The 2396-nt window shown below is 36.3% G+C and overlaps 1 protein-coding gene across 1 annotated transcript in view; it reads right to left on the bottom strand.

Annotated features, from left to right (window-relative positions):
* Positions 1 to 1380, bottom strand: part of smx5 — a gene marked incomplete at its 5' end in the record, with an annotated part of 2897 nt that extends 1517 nt beyond the window's left edge. The window contains 4 exon segments of the mRNA XM_014022351.1: positions 658 to 717; positions 816 to 846; positions 1077 to 1144; positions 1338 to 1380. Coding sequence (XP_013877805.1) covers positions 658 to 717; positions 816 to 846; positions 1077 to 1144; positions 1338 to 1340 — 162 coding nt within the window.
* Between the last annotated feature and the right edge of the window lie 1016 nt (positions 1381 to 2396).

The following is a 2396-nucleotide window of genomic DNA, read 5'->3' as shown; positions in this document are numbered from 1 at the left end:
GAAATAAGTTCACTGCTCTTCTCCTCATCCTCTCCCCCTCATGCCTGCTCTGTTATCCGCGGCAGACACCCCCTCCCCGTGCAGTTTCCTGTCTCCAAAATGAGTGTACGCATGGGTCAGAGCTGGCTGAGGCACCGCACATTTTCACGTCAAGTTTGGATTTTATAAATCACAACCTTGGCGTAAAAAGTGGCGTACGCAAGTTTCTGGGCTCATATTGTGCGTACGCCAGTTTTATAAATCTGACCCCAGATGTWTATTCTAGTCAATGTGGGACTGAACTTTATTTTATTATGKTTTTTTTTCTTTAACTCAACCTTCAGATGCACGTTCCCTAAAAATAATCTGCAGTATGAAACAACGATACAGTGGAGCGGAGGAGGAGGAGGCAAATATTTTCTGACAGTCTCTGAGACAGAAATATGTTTTGAAACCGTTTTTTTAAATTAGGATTTTCACAATTTTACCATAACATTTCTCAGAATATTCTTGAAATCTGATTCAGTGATTGGTCCCAGACTTTAAATCACATTTTAAAACATGTTTATTTTTGTATTGTTTTAGTTGCTACTTTACTATTTTACACTTGTATGTGTTTTAAACAGGCTTAACAAATAAACTCATCATGAAAGAGACATTGCCATCACTGCAACTTACCATGTGAGGATATTTTTCTGGGTCGGTGACGCTGATGTCTGTCAGCTTAATGTTCAGGTACTAAAAGCGCAAAACACAGGGACATAAATATGACAACAAGCTGAAAGATGTAAGGATTTTGGGTTAAAAATAAAATGTTTTGAACTCATATTTCCAACCTGGTCAACAGAATGGAGCGTTCCGCAGATGCTGAAAGCAGAATTGGGAATAAAAATGAATGCAGGTACAAACAGCTACACACATTTTAATAAACATTGCAGCAAAGTGAGGTGATCTCATCTCTGTCTCATGTGTTTCCATTCATTTGAATTGAAAATCAACCAGCATGCTTCCGTGTTAGCGCCCATTTTCAGCTTATAAAACACAGAAGCGAAAGCAAATTATCACTGGTTTATTGACTTAGTTAGTAACAAACTAACCTCAAGTCATTTTTGAGCTCCACCACCACGTCCTTCCCAACCAGCGACTTGAAAAACGAGTAGAAAAGCTGCAAAGCGTAACGACATGCTAACGTTAGTGTTAGCGTCGAGCTACGCGTCGAGCGTGATTACAACAGTTTAGACAAAATACGTGAAGTCAAACACACATAATGATTTAAGGAGCTTTGTGTAAGTCGATGACTTTTACAAACGAAATGTGTTTTCTTGTAAATTAAAAGGAAATTCGAACCGGTTGCTCACCATTGTTGCGTTAGCTTGTTGGTCCGGGTACTGTTTCCGTCCACTGTTGATGACGTATAGGCGGCAGCTACTTAAGAGCGCCACGAGGGGGCGCCAGATATGTTTTTTTTAACTGCTCGGTTCTAAAGTGGCAAAGAAATGTACATAAAGCTGATTTTCATTTCATAAGATTAAGATTATACCGTTTTCAAAATCTACTTCAAGTTTGACAAAGATAACACAGTTTATAAAGTGTTGAAYAAACTTATTAAAACTATAATTTCTCACATTGTAAGAATAAAATATTTTTAAACTGTTGACATTTATTAGTAATTTTATACACCAAGCAAACAAAAGACCAAACTCTTGTAAAAGACATGGAAAACACTGTGTTGTCTCTTTTCTTTATTTGTGAACAATGATCCCACTTTGAAATAATTAATTTCATCTGAAAAAGTATTTTTGTAAATGTAATAGTTAAATCAGTTTGTTGGACATTTAATTGCAACTGGTCTTTTTGTTTTAAGAAAGGCCTAAAAGAGTATAGTTTTTCCTCAAGGAAAACTATTTAATTCTCACTGTCAGACTTGCCATGTTTTTGTGAAATATCTTATTTTAATCGTGTTGTGTAGTGGTCAATGGTTTGTGTGCAGAACTGTGTTTCGTATCAAATTTCTGGTGCCTTTTATAGAAAGGAAACAGCTCTGCTTCAGTAAAAGAAATCAGGAGCTGAACTGCGAGGGAAAGCATGATGAGAGAAGACAATTTATTTTGTCCTTTTAAGAATATATTTGAAAAAATGTTATCATTGATGTCAGGCTGCTAAAACATCTATAGTCTCTGACAGTAAAATAAAATAACAGAAAATGTATTTTATGTCTGATAACAACGATCTCTGTTTCATAAAACTACACTGAAAAACCAATGAAACTGCAATTATTTACTGCAGCAGCAGACGGAAGCAAATCACTGACAACTATTGCATTAAAGAGATATTTAGTCAGTTTTACAGGCACTGAACATGTTGTGTACATACATACATACATACACACACACATACACACACACACACACACACAC

The sequence above is a fragment of the Austrofundulus limnaeus genome, unplaced genomic scaffold, assembly GCF_001266775.1.
Source record: "Austrofundulus limnaeus strain Quisiro unplaced genomic scaffold, Austrofundulus_limnaeus-1.0 Scaffold326, whole genome shotgun sequence".
In the NCBI taxonomy this organism is placed as follows: domain Eukaryota; kingdom Metazoa; phylum Chordata; class Actinopteri; order Cyprinodontiformes; family Rivulidae; genus Austrofundulus; species Austrofundulus limnaeus.
Note: the sequence above shows the minus strand (reverse complement) of the source record. Positions and strands in the feature narration are given on the sequence as shown.